Source organism: Peromyscus leucopus, chromosome 8b, assembly GCF_004664715.2.
Source record: "Peromyscus leucopus breed LL Stock chromosome 8b, UCI_PerLeu_2.1, whole genome shotgun sequence".
In the NCBI taxonomy this organism is placed as follows: domain Eukaryota; kingdom Metazoa; phylum Chordata; class Mammalia; order Rodentia; family Cricetidae; genus Peromyscus; species Peromyscus leucopus.
In genome coordinates this window covers 67,328,012-67,346,606 of record NC_051086.1, presented here as the reverse complement: position 1 = coordinate 67,346,606, position 18,595 = coordinate 67,328,012, and the positions used below count along the sequence as shown (strand labels likewise).

Here is an 18,595-nt window from a genome sequence, read left to right as displayed (position 1 = left end):
ACACAGGGACAGTCACTTCTGCTCACAAGAGTTAATGCAATTCCCGTAGACTGCTCTGGCTCTGGAGAATCTACTGACACAGCCCCATGAGGTGGCTCTCACAGCGGAGAGTGCAGCTGCTGGAATCACCAGCTGGAGGCTTTCCTCCCAAGTCTGTTAGCAGCACACAGAGTTAAAATGCAGAGCATCTCGTACAAGGTTTTAACAGTGACTTCTCGGCTTTCAACACATTATCCATCTCAAGTGAAGGCTTGGCTTTTCTGTGAGTGAATTTCAACCCTGACACCCAACTTTTTTCTTTCTCGGGTGGCATATGAAAGTGATCTCTGGAATCCTACTCAAAATTCCCATTTTCAAGAGTTTAATATCCTTTCTTCTACAAATTCTAAAAATGATCAAAAACTTAAAACCTTCAAATCATGCGTGAAAAGTGAAAACATTAGTTGGCGGTGGTGGTGCACGCCTTTAATCCCAGCACTCGGGAGGCAGAGGCAGGCAGATCTCTGTGAGTTCAAGGCCAGCCTGGGCTACAGAGAGAGTGCCAGGACAGCCAAGGCTTCACAAAGAAACCCTGTCTAAAAAAAAAAAAAAAAAAAAAAAAAAAAAGGTGAAAACATTGAAATGATTCTTTTCCCCAAAATCTTTATGCAGCTTGTGTTTGAGACTTGAAAAAGAATTCTATGTCAAGGTTCCCCATTCTTATCCTATTCCAAAATAGAGCAAATAGCTTCCAAGTCTGGGTACTCATTGCTAACTTTCACTGGTCTTTGAGATTTTGATAATTAATTTATTGATTGATTTATTGCAATTCTGGGATCAAATCCAGTGCCTTGCAAACACTCTACTACTGAGCCAGGCCAGAAACGGTTTTCTTAAAAATGAAAATAGTTTAAAGCTTGGTTCTTTTGCTTTGTGGGTTGTTTTAGTTTCCAATGTTTATTACTATTGTGTGTATGGCACTGTCTATGTCTGAGCACAAGTGTGCCATGCGTGAGTGCCCAGGTCATCTCCTTCCACTCGTTCATGGTTTTTTATTTTATTTATTTTTTTACTTTGTCTAGTGAGACACAGTAGTATACTCAGGCTGTCCTTGAACTCACAATTCTGTCTCAGCCTCACAAGTGCCAAGATCACTGGTGTGTGTCTCACACCCAGCTGAGTGTTATTTTTGCATTGCTGAGGGTAATATATGAATATTAATATATTCCTACATATATTGATTTATCTGGTGCTGAGGATTAAACAAGTACTTTGCGGATGCCACCGTCTGAGCTAAGAGCCTAAAGCTACACGTCAGTTCGATGCCACGTTAAGGACTTCTGTCAATGGGCTTACAAGAAGCAAAGGCTAAACCATACTCCTGTTTCTCAGGAGGAAAAAAGAAAGCCCAGTCTCAAGGGACATGACTTCAATTTTATACCAGTCAGTTATCTTTTTAGTCTAATTCTGAAAACCACAAATTACACACATCCCCACACTTTCAAAATATGCCAAAGAATCGTTTATTAACACAGGACTTACAGATCGCAAAAGAGAATAGTACAGAAGAGCTGGGAAGGAGCCATCAGAGTAAGCATGCAGGCCAGTGTTCGCAGAGAAAGAGAATAAAGCAAGTTCCAAAGGGCACATTCACACACAAGTGTCTATGTTGAAAAAAGACATCAGAAAAGCAGCCGAAAAATAAATAAATAAATAAAAAAATAAGGTGCTGATTAAAATACAAAGATTTTCCATGTCAAAAGGAGCTACTACACAGGTAGGTAGCCGCAGAGGTCTTGCTGACTCTTTGATAAAGTCACAAATCAAAGTAAGCTCTTGCTGCGGAGAAACAAAGGGTCTTAAAGACTGACCATCAAGACACTGCTGTACCAGAGAGAGTAAATTAGGGGGATGGGAAAGCAGCCTCATTGAAATTATACGCAGCAAGGGCTAAAGGGTAAATGTAATGATGTGCAGAGAGAAACCAGGCAATGTTATTAGTATATCTACCTTCCATACAAAGAGTTAACAGCACGGGTTAGAGACAGTATCCCCTTCAGAGTTAAGTTAGGGTTTCCAACCAGGACCACGGTCCATAGACAGTAAACATCCAAGTCTTTGTGCTCCATCAGCCCACTTCTTATTTCTCCAGAATATCCTTTTAACCCTCAGACTAAGAGAGCAAGAGATACATGATGAGCAGAAGGGCCAAATAAAGTCCCGGTGCATTGAAGCAATGCGTGCCACTTTCCCTCGCTAGTATATTTATTTATGCAGCAATCTTGCTCAACGACACATAGGCATAACTCCTGGGTCAGCCATCAACCCTCTTAACAACCGCTCTGAAGGGTTACTGCTCCTTTCCCACTGGAGGTTTACAGAGCAACAGAAGGCAACAGTCTGCTTTTCAGGTCTCCTCCCTCCGAAGACAGCTGGCTTGAACATGACAGGTTCCATTCTGGGAATGTTCCAGACATACAGAGAGAGCACGGGCATAGATTATTTAACAGGTCCATTGGAATGAGCTCCGTCAAAAGCCAACCTCCCCTTCCCGAATAAAAGGTGGGGAAAAAAGACATCCCCAAACCTGGATTTACTCATTTCACAAAGATATATGGTTTGGCACTGTGAAAGAATATAGATTCATCTTTCAGAAAAATAGCCTCTAATTAATAATTCCAAGTCTAAATGGCTAGTATACATGTTGTGAAATTGTTTTTTAAATAAAAGTCAAATGCTGTTGTTTAAAAAAAAACAATGCCCCTTGCAACCGAGTGTTGTGGCTCCCACAGCTCGTACAAAAAAGAAGAATAAAATCACCCATCAAAGGAACAGCAGCAGAGGAAAAACAGAACACAAATGAGGAAATAACAGCGAAGGGCAGAAGAGGCTCAGACAGTCCGCTGCCCCAGGAAAGCCCTTGGCGGGCAGCAGGTGAAACACACGCATCTCTGCTAACTTGCTTCCCATTCCAAACCCAGCATAAGAAACGCATTTCAGTAGCAAAGGACAGACACTATCTGCCAGTTTGAAATCTGCGGACTCTACAGCACTTCACAATGTCTGCTGAGCCTGTAAACTTGGAAGTGTCTTACCTGCCCCTCTCAGGTAAAGAAACAAACCCTGCATGTACACACTACATTTTCTAGAATAATACAGTAATGCCGAGAGAGTTCTCATTATTAAAGGCCACAAAATAGGTTTATCTTTCTATATACATATTAAAAAAACAAAACAAAATAAAAACTAGGACACTTGGGAATCTAGTTCTTGTGACAAGAAGTTGGACCAGAGAATAAACTGCTACACGTAAGTCCACACAGGGTTTAAAGAGGGCTCCCTCGTGAAAGGTTTGCACACATCCTATCAGAAGTTAGTAGTTACCCTACCCTAGCATCTACAGGGTTATTACAACTTAATACTCGCAGTAACACTGCAAAACAGTAATACTGAAAACAGGCCTGCTCCCCACCAGGTCCTCACACAGGGAGCATCCCTAAGTGACCTCTTTCCCTCTTCTCAAGGAAGCTGGCAAATTGCATTACAAGTGGGAAGAGTTTTTCAGTCTCTTGGCCTAGGAAGATCAGTTTCTGTAAACCAAACAAACACTGTCTTAGCAACTCTAAATATGCTCAAGAGAAGACAAAAGGGGAGCGGGAGCACTGATCCGCTCCCAGGGGTGAAGAAACACTGTGCACACTGCAAAGTCTTTATAAAATTCCTGCCTGTGTGGGGTTCATGGAGGAGTGGGTTTCTATGGGCCTCTGACACTAAGTGAGCATTGGGTTTCAAAAATAAAACTATTTCGGCTCTCCAATCTAAGCTTCGGAGCAGTCAGAGTACCCGTAGAGTCATGTTCCATGCCATCATGTTAACGCTGCTTCAAACAGACAGACGACAGGAGGCCAATTAATTACTAGATATGCGCCACGGACGGGCCAGAGCCTCAGTCTGTCTGTCAGTACCCACAGAATCATCTTTGAAATCTACAGCACCATCACCAGAGCAATCTCACCAATTCCTCACCTGCGGCAGGAGGATGCTGGCCACTAACTGTTGGTAAATCCAAAGAGCTATCAGACATGACATGCTTAAGATCTCCTCCCACATCAGCCAATTTCATGTCAAACTGAACAGAAAGCGCATCTTCAGAGTCCTCCTTGCCAACGCTGCTGCCACCGATGGAGGGGAGATCTAAAGACTTCACCGAGGCAGAGTCTTCTTTGGCGTGTCTGAAAGCCACTGCTTTCTCTCCCAGGGATTTGTCCGAGCTTGTGGATGAAAATTTACTGGAATGGAAGTCAGCAAAGTCCTCATCACTCTTTGCAGAAGGAGTGTTCTCTTTGAACTCCTCCATGGCCAGTCCAGCTCCCTCGAGGGAAAGCTGTTTGAAGACATCATACTTGGAAGATGCAGCAGGTGGGTTCTGGGCACTCTCCACTGTGCTGCTGGCTAAGGAGCTGGGACTCACTTCCTCTCTGAGGACGTCATATTTGTCATCTACTTTTGGCTCAGATGAAATAGAACTGTTACCGAAAGCCATGAAATCTGCAAAGTCGTCCTGCTCCCCAACAGATGCAGGATTCGAATATTCCCCGAAGAGGTTGAACTCTCCAAAATCATCTACCAAACTAGAAGTTTTAGTGGATGCCAGTGCTGCCGAGGCTGCCGCAGAGCCGGCTGCCGGAGGTCTCGTGGAAACTGACTTGGACGTGCTAAATGCAGCTGAAAAGGGCACCGGTTTCTCACCGCCGCAATTCACTGAGGAGAACATATCTAGATCTGCTAAGTTCAGAGGGGTTTTCACTTGTGTCTGTTTCTGCTGTGCAGCTCCAGAGGGAAAGGCTGCTGGAAAAGCGTCTTTTGGTGGTGGTTCTAGGGGTGACACACTATCGGCGGTCTTGAAGTCGGTGAAGCCGTCATCGGTTCCGGTGGATCTGAACTCAGCAAAGCTCTCTCCTGAAAGAAAAAGTGCAGGAGGTGAAGCCGCAGAGCTGAAGACCGCATATACAATGCATATTGAACTGAAGTGTAATTTTGTAGGTTTCTCCTTGGCTTGACAGTAACCATAGTCCACACTCTTATCAGACAGCATGTTTCTTCACTAACAGTGAAGAAACAGTCAAGTACCACCCTCAAGACTCCTCCCCTGGCCAGAACTGAAAGAGAAGCTGGAGGCTCCAGAGAGGCACACTGTAATAGCAACCCTTTAAAGATGAAACATGTTATATAGTTTTAAACAAAATCAAAAGTATCAATGAAGTACTGAGAAAAAGTCTGCCTCTGATATTCAGAATGCACTTTCAGAAGATTTAGAAGCTGGGTGTTGTGGCACACACCTTCCCAGAACTTGGGAAGCTGAGGCAGAAGGATCACAAGTTGAGGTCAACTTGGGCTACATAACAAGACCAGGTCTCAAATATACCAATCAACTAACCAAACAACCAATGAACTAACCACCACCAAAAGCAAAACAACCCAATTACTAGAGGCTAGCACTGTAGCTCAATGCTCAATGGTAAAGCGCATGCATGATACAATCATGACCTAGTTTCAATGCAGAGCACACATGCACATATACATACATGCACACACACACAGGAACACAAATTATTAGACAGAATGTAATGAGGTCTTGCTTAAGTACATGGACATATTAATTCGAAGATATTATGGCAAAACAACTCTTTGAAAAAACAACTACTTATTTGGAAAGCAAGTTCAGTGCCCTAGATATATAGGAGCACTGTAAAAACATAAAACCCTGATTGCTGTTGTTTTGTGCATGAGTATGATGCGCACATGTGGAAGTCAGAGGAGAGCTCTGAGGTGCTGACTCTCTCCTTTCTCCTCCTTCCTATGGAATCTGAGGGCTGCACTCAGGACATTGGGTGTCTGCGGCAGACATTTTTATTCCGAGCCGCTTTCTCCAGCTCCTGAGGACCAATTATTAAAGCTCTGGAGCCATGGCTCCTCCTAAGGTTTCCATTCTTCCTCAGTATCTCATCAGTCACAACTACAGTGCCAGGATGCAGATGACCTCAGGTCCCTTACAGTGTCTGAAGGTCTACAGTGAGGCCCATGAGGATATGTCATTTAATGAAATCCAGAGAATACCAAACATGAATATTGCTATACCAACCAACATCACATAATTTAAAAATACGACTATCACTTCTAGAGATTTAAAAATAAAAAAACCCTGAATTTCTTTATGACTCCACACACTTTTTTTTTTTTTAAGACAGTCTACCTTTGTAGTTCTGGCTGGCCTAGAATTCACTACATAGAGCAAGCTGGCCTTGAACTTGTGGCAGTCTTCTGTCTCTACCTCCTGAATGCTGGTATTTTAGGCATGCACTTATATGTCCAGCTTCTCACTCATTTTTTAAAAAAATTGTTCCTAAAAAAATAGCCAAACGAATTAAACACATGAACTATGAACCAAAGGCTGAGGGGCCCCCAGCTGGATCAGGCCCTCTGAATAGGTGAGACAGTTGATTGGCTTGATCAGTTTGGGAGGCAACTAGGCAGTGGGACCAAGTCCTGTGCTCATTGCATGAGTTGGCTGTTTGAAACCTGGGGCTTATGCAGGGACACTTGGCTCAGTCTGGAAGGAAGGGACTGGACCTGCCTGGACTGAGTCTACCAGGTTGATCACAGTCCTCGGGGGAGGATTTGCCCTGGAGGAGGTGGGAATGGAGGGTAGGCTGGGGGTAAGGGAAGGGGGTGGGAGGGGGGAGAATAGGGGAACCCGTGGCTGATATGTAGAACTGAATGGTATTGTAAAATAAAATAAAAAAAATGAAACAGATACATATGAACCATAAAAATGTACTTAAAACCAAAACCATAAAGTCAGTTTCTAAAACTGACACCAAGGAAGATAGACTTTAAACCTATTATGCCTGCACATTGATTTTCCAGATGGAAAAAACACTGGAAACAGGGTGATTTTTCTTCTTAATCTGATACTGAACCTATTTACCAACAAAAGTCATCAATACAAATCCATTCACAATACCAGAGAAACCTGAGAAAAAGGAGCAGCCTTCAAATTTCCTATAATTTTTGTTTTCAAGATATAACATTAAAAGTCATTAACATAATAAAAAAAGTCAATTTCACAAACTGACAGGAAATACAAATGTGAACATTACACTAGGACTTTAGGGACACACCATGTTGCTTGTGTTATTTCTGTAAATGAAAAGGTAATTAGTAGTAAACTTCTTCTTGCTGTTGTTGTCGCCACCATTTTGGTTTTTTGAGGCAGGGTCTCATCCATCTCACATGGTAGCTCAAGTTGACCTTTAACTCATGGCAATTCTCCTGTCTCAGCCTCATGAATGCTATAATTAGAGGCGTGAGATACGATGTCCAAATCATGTCCTAAATAGACTTTTGATGTACTCCTTTGAAATATCTGTGAAATTGACAGGTTTTGATTTTTAAACACAAATCACACAGCAAACTAAACTTACTGATGATGAATTGTAAATTTTTCCATCAGAAATGTAAACTGGGGTTAAAAGGAAATGAAAACGGGGGTTTATAACTTCAAAACCAAAGCACATTCCAGCAGCGAAGCTAGCTGGGAGTGAACCTTTGTTCCACGCAGGTTTTTAGTTCACTGTGGACTCCTGCAAGCTCCTCCTTTGATTTTTGTAACTTTTCAGGCCCTGGGAAAATTTCAAGTGAAAATTGGCTAAAGCTCCAATAAGTGTCCTTTCTTTATGGAGAACATTTCTCAGAACTTACTCGGAACTTCTGGCTTAACCTGTGAGCATGTATTAAACCGTGACTCAGCAATGCGAGAATCTCAGCTCTGAACTGCCATCCTGCAGTCTCTAAGGCTTGGCATTAAGCATTCCCGTTCCCCAACTTTTTGGCTCAAATTTGCTGTGTAGCCGAGGATGACCTGTGCTCCTCGTCCTTGTCCTCCTGCCTCTACTTTCCAGGTGCTTGGAGAAAAGGTCTGTACCACAAACGGCTCAGACCAAGGAAACTTTTTTAAAGTTTAGGAGAATAAAACATTCAACATAACTGATCAAAGTCAGTAACTCAGAAGGCTTTAAACTGAGAGAAGCAGAGAAATGAAAACAAGCAAATCAAAATGACAATAACTGGGTCTCAGTTCAGGATGAGAAAGCAGGACTAAGGCGCCACTTACATTTTGGGCACCACTACCTTTTCCCATTGTCTCTAATAAGAATAATGTTTATGGGGCTAGAGAAATGGCCCAGCAGTTAAACACACTGACTATTCTTTCAGAGAACCTGGGTTCAGTTCCCAGCACTCACATGGCAGCTCATATAGCTCTCTTCTGGGCTCTGTTGGGCACTAGGTTCCCATATGGTACACAGACATACATGCAGGCAAAAACACATACATAAAATTAAATTTATTTATTTATTTATTTATTTATTTATTTATTTATTTATTTATGTTTTTTCGAGACAGGGTTTCTCTGTGTAGTTTTGGTGCCTGTCCTGGATCTTACTCTGTAGACCAGGCTGGCCTCGAACTCACAGAGATCTGCCTGTCTCTGCCTCCCAGTGTTGGGATTAAAGGTGTGTACCACCGTCACCCGGCAAAATAAAAAAATTTTAAAGTAACATTTATATCATGATCATTAACACCATATCACACAAAGAATCCTAACATAAAATCAGCTTCTACTCAAAACTTGCCTAAGACAAAATGAAGTCAGGATTCCTCTAAGGTTCACATTGGAATGTCTAGTGCCTAACAGAAGTATAGAGGAAGAAATAGCTTTCCCATCTTAAAGGCTTGGATGAAACACAAGGAAATATTGCTGGAACTTAAGATCTAGGAGAGACTGACTTCTAAGAGGTGGCCCTTCCTGTGTAGAGGTATCTACTACACCTCCCTTACTCTTACATCATCTTTCACACCCCAAGCAAAAGTGGAGAAGTCAGCTTTGAGCACTGAGTACATAAAGGCAGAATGTGATTGTACTCTCAGGAGGAATCCTCATTAGAGTAGACACATTTCACAAGATGCAGAATGAAGGTTTAGGTGGATTACTATGCCATGTTTAACCACACACACTAACTTCTATCTCACACACACATGCACACATGCTAAATATTCACTCTACACTGAGCTACATCTCAGCCCGGAAGCTTTGGAAGGCCACTTGGTATCTGCTTTGTGCCATATAGCACTCCCTGTGCCAACAAGGTAGATTTGGTAAAATGCTAATTAGGCCAAGTCTTGCTTGCCTGTACTTTGTCATTTTGTACAAATACAATACTTTGTTTTTCTTAATGATCCTTAGTTCTTGAAGAGTATTAAGTAGACAGGACTGTGTCACTAATGAGGAGAAATCCTCAGAAAAAAACCGTCTACTTCTTTATTAGTGGTGCTGCACCACACTTAGGCTCTCTTTGGGAACAACAGATCAACTCTCACATGATTCATGCCCTCTAAGCTGTGGCCAGTGACTCTCCTGCTGTCAGGCAGAGCCACACCCCACCTTGTGAGTGTGAAATGCCTCATTCCTGCCTTATGATACATTCTGCTTTGTCACAGATGTTTCCTGCTGCTTCCCAGGTTGGCTTTGAACTTGCTATGTATCAAGGACAAACCTGAGCTCCTGCTGTTCCTACTTTGGCAGGGCCGTGCTGAGGTTTACAGGCTCTACTCACCTAGCCCATCAGAGTGGCTTTCTCCTTTTTAATTAAAAAAAAAAATTAGGTTTACTTATGTATTTTTTCTGTGCTTGCACCCATCCATACACACACAAGGAGGCCTAAGTACAAGAATGCTACCACATGCCGATGTGTCAAGTTCACAGGTGACCTGCATACTCTGGGGACAGAACTCGGGCTGTCAAGCTTGGCAGCAAGTGTCCTTATCCACTGAGCCATCTCCCCAGCCCCAGAGCTGTTTTGAATTAGGTTATTCTACAATGTTTTTCTTTCCAAATGATGGATGAGAAACCAAGAAAACAATAATAATGCCAAGTGCCATACCAGGAACTGATTTCAAGTCTTGATTAAGACTGGTGGCTACTTCTGCACCGAGCGCAGGAGCGCTGTGAGCAGCCCCTTGGCATGTCTGGATAGAGCAGTTACAGTTATCTCTGATACAGGACCTAAGCTGCCTGGCAGATGCCAGTGAAAGGCAACGTACTGTTTTCAGAGGAAACTGTACTGATTTGACATTTACCTAAAATTTTAAAAGTGCCTTCCAAAAAAATGAGCCACATTGCCTCACTGTAATTTCAAGGCTCCCCAAAATTAGCCCTATCCCACAAGATAGTGCTCTACTCAGCCCATCACAATACTTACTAAGCATTACAACAACCATTAAGGGCTTCTGAATTTAAACACTGCCATCTAAGTATGTATCACAACAATTATTACTATGCCATAAAATAATATGTCAGGTTTTTTTCAAGCTGGGCATGGTGGTACATGTACCTTTAATCCCAGCATTTGAAGGGCAGAGGCAAGTGGATCTCTGTGAGTTCCCAGCCAGTTGGGCATACCAAGTGACTGACAGGCTCTCACTAGGTAGCCCAGGCTGGCTTGGAATCTATGTGACCCAGATTTGCCCCAAACTTGTGATCCTCCTGTCTATACCCCCAAAGGTGCTACAATTACAGGTGTGTGCTATAACATCTGATTTGCCATTCTTTAAAATATTTTTTTTGTTTTTGTTTTTCTTTTAAAACACATATAACAATAAAATAAATGAATGTTTATGGATGTCACCAAGAACAAAAACACAAGAAATTCTTACAGAGTTGGAGGATGTAGCTCAGTGGTAAGATACTTGTCTAGCACACACAAGGCACTGGGTTTTTCCCTCTGAGCAGCAAAAGGAAAAAAGGAGAAGTGGAATCCAAACTTACCTAAAGGCTTACTCTCTGTTGTTTGCTCAAGTTCCCTGAATGCACTGTATTTATCACCAGATTCTACGAGAGAGACAGAAACTCATTACAGTGAGGAACCCGGAGACCACAGCCAGAGAAGCCTGGCAGACTGGGCTGAGCAAACATATTTAACTGTGGAACAGCACCTGATACATTCAATAACAAGCCTGCCACTTCAAGATTTATACAACTTCATTAAAAGTTACGGCCACAGATTTATCAACTGATGAACAACTGCCTTTACCTCCAAATGCAGCAGGGTTTTCAGAGGGCTTGTCAGCAGAAATTCCTTTAAACACTGAGTATTTGTCTGTGGAGGCTTTGGTTCCAGAAAGTGGCGTCAGCAGTGATGGAGCACTGTAAGGGAGGAGGAAATTATTGATTAGACCAATGAATCCTCCCTCCTCACCACATGGGGCTGAGGACACAGCCAGAGGCCACGGTTCTCTGCCCTTCCTTTCTTTTCTTTTCTTTTCTTTTTTTTTTTTTTCAAGACAGGGTTTCTCTGTGTACCCCTGGCTATCCTGGAACTCACTCTGTAGACCAGGCTGGCCTTAAACTAGGAGATCCACCTGCCTCTGCTTCTCAAGTCCGAGATTAAAGCCATGAGCCACCACCTGGGTCTCTTTCTTTTAAAAAAAAGTTTAAAAATTACTTATGCATGTCAGGCATATCTCTGTGATTTCAAGGCCAGCTTGGTCTACATGGTGAGTTCCAGGACATCCAGAGCTACACAGTGAGACCTGTCTCACAAACAAACAAAATGTGCATGTCTGTGTGTATGTCACGTGTGTTCAGGTACACCTAGAGGCCAGAAGAGGGCACAGGACCCCAGGAGCTGTTGTTGTTTCAAGCAGATATGAGCTGCCTGACATGGTGCTGGGAGTGGAACTTATCCTGGTGTGAGCTGTATTCATTCTGTGAGGCAGACAGACTACCTGGGAAAGACCACAGACAGAAACACAGAGGGAGCTAAGGAAAACAGCAAACAAACTCCAAAATGCTTTACTGAAGCAGGCTGACATCTATGGGGATGGGAGGGAAACAGAGCTAAGCACCCTAGGGGTGGGGGCTCAGGGCTAGGCACCTTCTAAGACCCTCAGTCCTTCCGTTTTCTCACCCTTTCACCCACAAGTCTGTGCCTGGGCAGGCCTCTCCTTCCCTGCTGCCCTTCCTGTGAGAAAGGAAGTGTTCTCCCAACTCTCCCTTACTGTGGAAGAGCAGCTAGCGCTCTCAACCGTAACCACCCGAGTCATCTCTCCAGCCCTTGCTACCATTAAAGAACAAACCAACACCCCCAAACAGCTGGTGATAGTTCAGTGGATAAAGGTTCCATGCTGGGATCTATGTGGTGGAAGGAGAGAAGTGACCCCCAAAAGTAGTCCTTTGACCTCCATATGCATTCTGTGGCACTTAAACACCACCTGCCACCTCACAAAAACTAAAGAATGCCATTTTTTTTTAAAGGAGAGAGACAGTGTCTCATGTATCCTTCATGTAGTTGAGGAAGACATTGAACTCCTGACCCTCTGGCTTCTACCTCCTGAATGCTGGGACTGCAGTAGTGTGATCTGGATTGAATCCGGGGCTTGTGCATGTAGGCTGCCGACTGGGCTGTGTCCTCAGCCCTGTGGCTCTCTGCTCCAAAAGTTGGGAACTCCACAAATGACTAAAAGCATTGGCCCTTTTCTTGAAAATGAACACTGACACTCAAGTACTAATTGTTCTGACTGAGGGGGCAACATCAACACCAATGGTCTAAGTGTCTGTTTAAATCATAAAGACACTGAAAATAGATCATCAAAAACCAATAACCCTGGGGCTGGAGAGATGGCTCAGAGTTAAGAGCACTGGCTGTTTTTCCAGAGCACCCGGGTTCAATTCCCAGCACACACATGGCAGTTCACAACTGTCTTAACTCCAGTCCCAGGGGATCCGATCCAACACCCTCAAATAGACACACATGCAGGCAAAACACTAGTCAATGCTCATTAAAGAAAAAGAACAACCACCTGTGGGGGTATTGTGTCCCCCAAAATATTGTGTATTCTAATAAAAATATCTGGGGTCAGAGAACAGACAGCCACTAGATACAAAGGCTAGAAAATGGTGGCACTCACACCTTTAATCCTAGCATCCCAGAGATAGAAATCCCTCTGGATCTCTGTGAGTTCAAGGCCACATTGGAAATAGCCAAGCATGGTGACACGCCTTTAATCCCAGAAAGCCAGCCTTTAATCCCAGGGAGTGGTGGTAGAAAGCAGGAAGATATATAAGGCGTGAGGACGAGAAACTAGAAGCATTTTGGCTGGTGGCTGGTTAAGCATTCAGGCTTCTAGCAGCAGTTCAGCTGAGAGCCATTGGGATGAAGACATAGAAGCTTCCAGTCTGAGGAAACAGGACCAGCTGAGGAACTGGCAAGGTGAGATAGCTGTGGCTCGTTTTGTCTCTCTGATCTACCAGCATTGACCCCAATAACTCGCCTCGGGATTGATTTTATTGATAAGAACTTTTAAGATTCCTGCAACAACCACCTGCTGCCATTTTAATTTACAGTTTGCAATAATTTAATAGTGAATTCCACCAAATATTTATGTTTAATAATGAAAGATAAATTATAACCTAAGACTTCGCTAAAATGGGTTCAGGTTGTAAAAATCTATTTGTAAAATGTTGTTTAAGCCAAGACGTAAATTCTGCTTTTGATAATTTCGAGGAAGCACAGACATCTGATAAGCAACCACAGAGGTAAGAGAATGAACATTTTTTACAAGGATCACACCAGTGGTCCCAGAGAGCTATCTTTGTAGCAAAACAACAATCACTTCAAAATTAGATGAAGATAGTTTTATCTGTGGACATTTTTTTTTTTTTTTGCTGGATGGAAAAATAGTATAACGAGCAGCATCTGTGTGGGCAGTTCTTGGAAAGCTTCAACACACTATAGAAGCATTGCTTTGTTTCTCTTATCAGACTCAGGCAGTTCCCTGGAAGAACAACCTTTACATATGAATGACTGCATTCCACCAGCAGCTAGTGTCATTCAATACCACAGCACAAGATATAGAGAAATGGATTTCTATTGAGGTCTCTGCCCAGGAGCAAAAGCCTTTCCACAGTTGTTTAAATCTTCTTATCAGTGGCCTACAACCAAGGCAAAAGCCAGGCTGTCCTACATGCATGGTAATGGGGTCCATGGTGTTTCAAGACTTACGGGCATTGAATATTGAAATTTCACTTCATTGCCACACAGCTGCTACTATATGATCTTAACAAATGTAATAGCTTATCATCTATACATGTAGGTGGCTGCTTTTACAGTTCCATAAATAATTAAACACTAGCTCATTGACCAGAGTGTTACATAGGAGCACAGGTAATTGGTGTTTAAGGACAAGAGCCCAGGAAGCTGGATGACCTGCCTGCTTTTCATAACCCTCCAATTTTAGCTATGTTTTTTTTTAAAGCTCAGTGGCAAAATCTTTCTACTAAATGTGGCATTAATTGAATGTAATTAATTTTAAAATTATATTCACAGGATTGGACAAAAAGAGACTCTGCAGGGTAATGAAATAGCACTGATGAAAATCAACGGAATTCAGTTCCTTCCAGAAAGTTGACACACACTAATTACATGCACACCACAAATCAGTGTTTCATTCCAGTCCCTTCTCTGGAGCTATTATTTTTTAAAAGAAGGCTGTAATCACCATTAGAGTGTTTATGCCAGTTATATATAGCAGTTATTATCTGTTTTATACATGAAAACAGTCATTTCTGTTCTTGAAGGGAGGTACTCAAGCGAGAGGACCACATTGTTTTAAAATGTAAGAATCTGCATTCCATTGAAAGGTAAGACTGGGAACTCGGTCATCAAAGCACACATTTTGTTTCCCCCAGAGAATCTACTTCCACATGGCTGTGGCAGATGGTAGAAAGAAGAGACCACCATTCCAACTGAAGTGTCTGGACAAGGTCAACTTCACTCCCCATCATGAGGATGTGCTCTGAAGAGCAAACACACAGGCTGGAAGTGCATCTGGTTTTTATTCTAACGTGCATGGTGACTGTATCTCTTCCTCAATGGTTGGGGTCTGACTGCACAGTCTTAATTTAATTGGCTAGTCTGTAAAGAATTGGAGCTAGCAAAGAAATGAAGGAAAGGGAGACGGGTCACTGCTCTAGGCATTCAAATTCCTGGACCAGAGCAGTGGATCTTTGCATAAACAAACGTTTGACTGGCTGGTGATGGTGGTGGTAGGGATTAAAATATTTTGCATCTAAGTTTTACAAAGGGGTAAAAAGAGTTGAATTCCTTGTCCCAAACACAAATGTTATACTATGTGATAGAAAGGACTCCTTGTAGTAAAATGTTATTTTAAAAATGTGTTACTTTTATTTATGTTGCATTTGTTTAACTTTGTGAAGCCCAGTTACTGTGCCTGTGTAAAACACCTGATGGTTTCATAAAGAACTGAACAGCCAATAGCAAAGCAGGAGAAAGGATAGGCGGGCTGGCAGACAGAGAGAATATATAGGAGGAGAAAACTGGGAGGAGAGAGCTAAGATCTAGGAACCAGAGAAGGAGGAGAACTCCACAGGCCAGCCACCCAGCTACACTGCAAGCCAGGGAGAAAGAGTAAGATTTACAGAAGAGGACAGGAAAAAGCCCAGAGGCAAAAAGACAGAGGGCACAATTTAAGTTGAGCTGGCAAGAAACAAAGCCAAGCTAAGGCCAGGCATTCATAACTAAGAATAAGCCTCTAGGTGTGATTTATTTGGTAGCTGGGTGGTGCCCTCCCACCTCCCCAGCAAAAACCTCCAATCACTCCTATTCACTATTTCTTCCACAGACAGCTTTGCTCACTCTGCCAAATATAAAAGTTTATAAGAAGTGCTTAGAGTACAGTGTGGTGGTGCACACCTTTAATCCCAACACTTGAGAGGCAGAGGCAGGCAGATCTCTGCAAGTTTGAGGCCAGTCTGGTCTATTTAGTGAATTTCAGGACAGGGAGGGCTATGTAATATAGAAACCCTGTTTCAACAAACAACCAACAGTAAACAAAAACAAAGAAAGGCTTAGTTCTCAGCAAAATGAAACAAAGAACCAGCCCCCCCCCCCCCCCCCCCCCCCCCCCCCCCGCAAGTCCTGGTGCTTCAACTTTGTAACAACTTTCTGCTTCAGAGCCCCATCTGCCCGAATGGCTCCCCTGGTCACCCTTCCCCGAGTGTCTTCTGAACACTGGATGTCGGTGCTTTCATGCTTGGGGATGCTCTCTCTTTTTTCACATCAGGACTGAGTTGGACCAGGGTGTGAGGAACACAGTACTTCCCTGCTATCGCTCTCTGGGCTTGCAGCAGTAAGATTGCCTAATATTCTTTTACACACCAAGCACCTATTTCCTCAGCTATTCCTAACAACAGGCCCCCCAAAGGGGAAATTTCAGTCCCCTCTGCCTCTCCCTTTCTGCCCCATAACTGCTCTAGCCTGTAAGTGGCGGCAGACTCTCTAGTTTCTGTTGTTCGTTTTTTGTTTTCAAGACAGGGTTTCTCTATATAGCTTTGGAACCTGTCCTGGATCTCGCTCTGTAGACCAGGCTGGACTTGAACTCACAAAGATTCGCCTGGCTCTGCCTCCGTGCTGGGTGGGATTAAAGGTGTGCACCACCACCACCTGGCCTCTCTGGTTTCTTGGACTAGAGAGGTTCCCTCCATAGGTCTCTTCCCGAATAAAGTTGGTGTCGTGGTAGTCATTTGTTCCCTTGTCTGTCTGTCCTTCTCTGACCTTACACTCTCCACCCATCTACCTCTAAACCCTTGTCTTGTCATCTTTTCTGACAAATAATGCCCATTTTCTGCTTGTAGACACTGACCAAGGGAGGTTCTCTAGGCTTAGTTATTCATATTATGACTGCTTTTCAAATAAATTCACAATACAGAATATGGATTATCATATTCTAGAGAATTCCCATACAGATATTTCCAGTATGATCAGTGTAGTATTTGCATGTAATCCCCTCAAATTCTCTGAACACCTGAAATCAGTCTCCTGAGTTACAGTACCTAACATTGTAAAGGCTGTGCACATAGTCAGTGAGAGTATTGTCTAGAGATAAAGACACCAAACTTTGTGCATTTTCAGTAGACACATGATTTTTTCCTAAATATTTTCCAGTTTCAGCTGTCTGAATCTGAGGATTCAGCAGACATGTAATTCACACTGAGTCGTGAGCGCTTTAAAGGACAAGCACCCAGATCAAACTGAGCTTTGATGCAGCAGCAACTGGGAACTGTGGTCTGTATTTCCTGTGTTTCACCCCAGCATCTGGTATAAAGTAGCTGCTAAGTAAACACATGCTGAATGAATATCTGAGCACAAGTACAGACTTTTAGACAAGAGAAAGCTATTTCATTGAAGGAAAGCATGGAAGTGGTGAATCAATCTGTAAACGGCACATTGGCAGCTGTGTGTGAGGGGAAATGACGTGAAGATCAGGCTGCAAACAGTGCCAGCAGCAGCTGGACAGGGTGCTCCTTCACACTTAGGGAGGCAGAGGCAGGAGAAGAGTTTTGAGTTCAAGTCTGGGCTGGTTTACCCAGCGAGTTCCAGGCCAGCCAGGACTATATAGCAAAAATCCTTTCTCAAACAAACAAACAAACAAACAAACACCAAAACAGATTATTTATTTGTTACGAGCACTTCCTGCTTTTCCAGAGGACCCAACTGTCAGGCAGCTCACAACCACCTGTGGTTCAGTGCCAGGGAACTGAACCTGGCCTCTAATGCTCTCTTCTGGCCTCCTTGGGTACCTGCATACATGACATACATTCATACACACACACACACACACACACACACACACACACACACACATACACACACACACACACACTTAAAAAAAAGAAAAGAAAAGAAAAACAGCAACAACACACCGAGCAAGTAGCCAATCAACAAAGAAAATCCCCAAAATAAAAATAAAAACTTGTCAAAAGCTCATACATCTCAGGTCTGGCTATCATCTTAAAACTTTTACCCACAAATTTTGACTTAATATACTGAAAGACCTTTCCCCCAGGGAATGAACTACCCACTTGATGGACTCAGTTTATAGTCCATATACAATAATATAATCATTTAACAATTATATATGGACTAAGCACTCCTGGGGTGAAACATGAGAAATACAGGCCGATACAAATAGTAGGAAAGGACGGATGCTAACTCATCTCAGAGGCATGGGCTGCTGGAGGAGTTAGAAAATCATTTTTAATTTTTTAAAGACAAGGTTTCTCTGTGTTGCCCAGGCTGTCCTGGAACTCACTATATAGACCAGGCTGACCTTGCACCTGGAGATCCACCTGCCTCTGCCTCTCAAGTGCTGGGATTAAAGGCGTGCTCCCCTGCCAGCTGGCTTGAAATAACTTTTGAATTAACTCTAGAGAGACCAACAAGGTAAGATTTTCCAGGCTGAGGGATGGAGAAAGTACAAATGCTGGAAAGCTTACAAGGGATTAGAGAGAAGCAAGTCTCTCTGGCAGACTGGAGTGTGGGCTGCATGACAATGGGGGAGCAAGATCACCACACCAGGCAAAGCTGGTGAGAAAGAGAGAGAGAGAGGACACATACTGGTGTCTGGGTGTGGTGATATCATGGGCCAAGGAAGATTAGTAATGGTGATGTAACAAATATTTGTCTGTCAGTAAGAAATT

At 43.0% G+C, this 18,595-nt stretch overlaps 1 protein-coding gene across 7 annotated transcripts in view; it reads right to left on the bottom strand.

Annotated features, from left to right (window-relative positions):
- Positions 1-18,595, bottom strand: part of Synrg (synergin gamma) — an 83,905-nt gene that overhangs the window by 27,757 nt on the left and 37,553 nt on the right. For all 7 annotated transcript variants that reach the window (XM_028890567.2, XM_028890569.2, XM_028890572.2 and 4 more), the window contains 3 exons: positions 11,130-11,242; positions 10,865-10,927; positions 4,006-4,938 (listed from right to left, as the gene is read on the bottom strand). In XM_028890567.2, the coding sequence (XP_028746400.1) occupies positions 4,006-4,938; positions 10,865-10,927; positions 11,130-11,242 (1,109 nt within the window). The remainder of the gene's footprint in view (positions 1-4,005; positions 4,939-10,864; positions 10,928-11,129; positions 11,243-18,595) is intronic.